The sequence below is a fragment of the Elephantulus edwardii genome, unplaced genomic scaffold (genome assembly GCF_000299155.1).
Source record: "Elephantulus edwardii isolate Elephantulus edwardi_28Jun2011 unplaced genomic scaffold, EleEdw1.0 scaffold00130, whole genome shotgun sequence".
In the NCBI taxonomy this organism is placed as follows: Eukaryota; Metazoa; Chordata; class Mammalia; order Macroscelidea; family Macroscelididae; genus Elephantulus; species Elephantulus edwardii.
In genome coordinates, this window is record NW_006399880.1 from 3,683,543 (window position 1) to 3,686,556 (window position 3,014).

Genomic DNA, 3,014 nt, shown 5'->3' on the forward strand with positions numbered 1-3,014 from the left:
AAGTCTCTCTCAGGGAGGAGTGATAGGGAATGGCAAAGGACACACCGACAAAGGAGATTAATCAGAACTGACTTTGACAAGCACTGTGGCAATTGGACATTCGGATGGCGGGGAAGAAGAACAAACTGGGGAGGAGGGTAGAGAGAATGGTGCAGTAATGAAGGAATGAAAACCCAAAATCCCTGTAAATGTTCATTAAAACTAATAAAATTTAATAAAATAAAAAAAGATAAATAATCCAATAGAAAAATGGGCACAGGACATGAGCACCACAACAAGATAAAGGTAAATAATCCAATAGAAAAATGGGCACAGGAATGTCTTCACCAAAGAAGACATTCAGATGACCAACAAGCACATGAAGGAATGTTCAAAATCCCTAGCTCTAAGAGAGATGCAAATCAAAACAACTATGAGATATCATCTCACCTCAGTAAGAAAAGCAAAATTTAACAGAACAGCAAGCAACGAATGCTAGCGAGGTTGTGGAGAAACTGGAACCCTTATTCACTGTTGGTGGGAGTGTAAAATGGTGTAACCATTGTGGAAGGCGGTATGGCGCTTTCTCAAAAAGTTGGAAATAAAAATACCATTTGACCCAGCAATTCCACTACTGGGAATATACCCCAAAGAGACCATAACTGACATCCAAGCAGATATATGCACTTCCATGTTTATCACAGCTTTGTTCACAATAGCAAGGAGTTGGAAACAACCTAAGTGCCCATCAGCAAACAAATGGACAGAGAAGCTATGCTGCATTGAAAAACGAGGAACTTATGCAATGTTATTCAAAATGGGTGACCCTGGAGGACATTATGCTGAGTGAAGTATCTCAATCACAAATGGACAAATACTTCATGGTGTCACTGTTGTAAAACAGGACTGATCTCGGGTTGGGGGAGACTGAGAAAGCTGGGTTCAATAATGTATATGGCATTGAAGCAGATGAGGGAGAAAACTGTTTAAGAGGGATTTGTGATTAGGTATTTTTGTCATGATAGGAGTCTAGAGCGAAGGCTACATGGTGGAGTGGACCTGGGGGGAGGGATTGTAAAACAATGAAAGACTTTTTCTTTTACTTTTTCACGAGGGTAGTGTACTGGGGGGAGGGTTGAAAGGGGAGAAAAGTGCAACAATGAATGAATAGAAATCCAAAGTCTCTGTAAATTTTCATTGAAATTAATAATAAATTAAAAGAAATGTATTCCATTTTCTTACCTGATAAACTCCAGCCACAAAGGTTACAGTGCTGCCAACTATAATTGCATAGCAACTTCTGTCGCATGTCAAATGTAATGTGTCATTTAATGACATGCTGTTATTTGACACTGCACCTAAAGAGGGAATATGGGCCGTGTCATAGCCGGCTTTGTATAGTTCTCGGTCAACTACTTCACCAATCATAAGGCACAATATTCCAAAAATGCCCACAGAAATGTGACGGGAGGTACCTAACAGGAAATAAATGATACTGGCAAAAAATGATGTGTATAGACCATAGATAGGTTCTTGGCCAGCCAAGAGGGAGTAAGCAATAGACTGGGGCACCAGTAAGATGCCCACAATCAGGCCAGACATCACATCTCCCAAAATATTTTTCTTCAGATCATATTTTGGAAGCCACTGCAAAACAGGAAGGAAACCAAAAATAACTGATTTCGCTTTGGTTGCGCTGCATTGGCAAGTCTTCTGTAGCTTTTTGATGACAACCTGCTTGAAGTCAATCTTTGATTTCTCTTGAGGCTCTATATGAAGTCTAAAATGAGGACTATACTGATCATTGGTCCTAAGATGCTTGGAGTCAGTACTTGATTCCTTTTGAGGCTCTAGATGGATCCTAGACTGAGGACTGTCTTGGTCATTTTCTTCGGATGGGTCTGTGGGTGAAAGACCATTTTCTTCTTTACTTTCTGAGGCCATTTCTGGATACAGGTGCTTCCGCCTCCTACGCCAGAGAAAACACCCAGGTTAGATTTGCTAACGTAATTCTGAGTGCTCACCATCTTAACAGTTCTATGCATCATTCAAAGTTAGCATCTTATGTATACTTTCTCAAATGGAGTTTCTTCTGTCTTAGGGTCAGGAAAAAAAATAGAAAATCAGAATAAGATCATAAACAGCTAAGTTAAAGCAAATAATCAGTTGAGTAGAGGGCTTCCCAAAAGTATAAACTATCAAGAATTCTTCTCTTACTTTTGCCTGAATCTCCCTGCAGCTGTTTTTCAGAAAAAGGCATCAGGGTGGCCTGTGTCCTCCCCTTGAGGATGCTAACCATTGCAGGCATACTGCAAGACAGGAACCAGTATCAAACCTGATAATCCCTAACGTAAGGGAGATGGACCTTCTCTCCCCATCCCCTCTTCCAAATATTTCTCTAAAGAACCCACTAGCTATTGAGAATAAATAGGGGGGAAAAATTGTATTTTTTTATAATGACAAACTATTTTTAGAATGCACTGGGATTTTTGAACAGCACTCTGTTTTGTAACAAAAAGGGAAAAAGTAGGTTTTAAGAGTATGGAAATATGATGGAGGTAATATATGCTCTGGAGGATTTAGTCTGTTCTGCTATGGCTTCATTTGCCCCCTGGGCATGGCTCATATTCATGCAAAAAGAGGATTCACTTTATTACTGTACATTTCTACTCATACAGGCTATGTGGAGGTGTTAATATTGCACTGTGCTTTTACTTGAGGGCTATACAGGGGAAGAATCTCTGGGACTTGAGCTAGTATAACACATGACCTAAAGAATCATAAAGGACCAAAAAAAAGATAAAAATAACCAAAAAAAGGAAAAGATAACAAAAAAAAATATGTCCTGTAATAAAAGTACAGGAGGAACAAAAAGAAGTAGGCTTTCCAAAAGGGAGAATATAAACTGTTTACCAAATACATCACATATCAGTGCTGTTGGGGAAGCTGTTTAATTCTGCTAGAATGGACACCTACCTCTCTGCCTGTTAAGACTGTCACTGTTTCTTAAAACCCAGGAAAAATGCTACCTCTTC

At 39.4% G+C, this 3,014-nt stretch overlaps 1 protein-coding gene across 1 annotated transcript in view; it reads right to left on the bottom strand.

Annotated features, from left to right (window-relative positions):
• SLC26A2 (solute carrier family 26 (anion exchanger), member 2) overlaps positions 1-1,942 on the bottom strand; it is a 6,544-nt gene extending 4,602 nt beyond the window's left edge. The window contains exon 1 of the mRNA XM_006893702.1: positions 1,222-1,942. Within this exon, the coding sequence (XP_006893764.1) occupies positions 1,222-1,923 (702 nt within the window). The 5' untranslated portion in view covers positions 1,924-1,942. The remainder of the gene's footprint in view (positions 1-1,221) is intronic.
• Between the last annotated feature and the right edge of the window lie 1,072 nt (positions 1,943-3,014).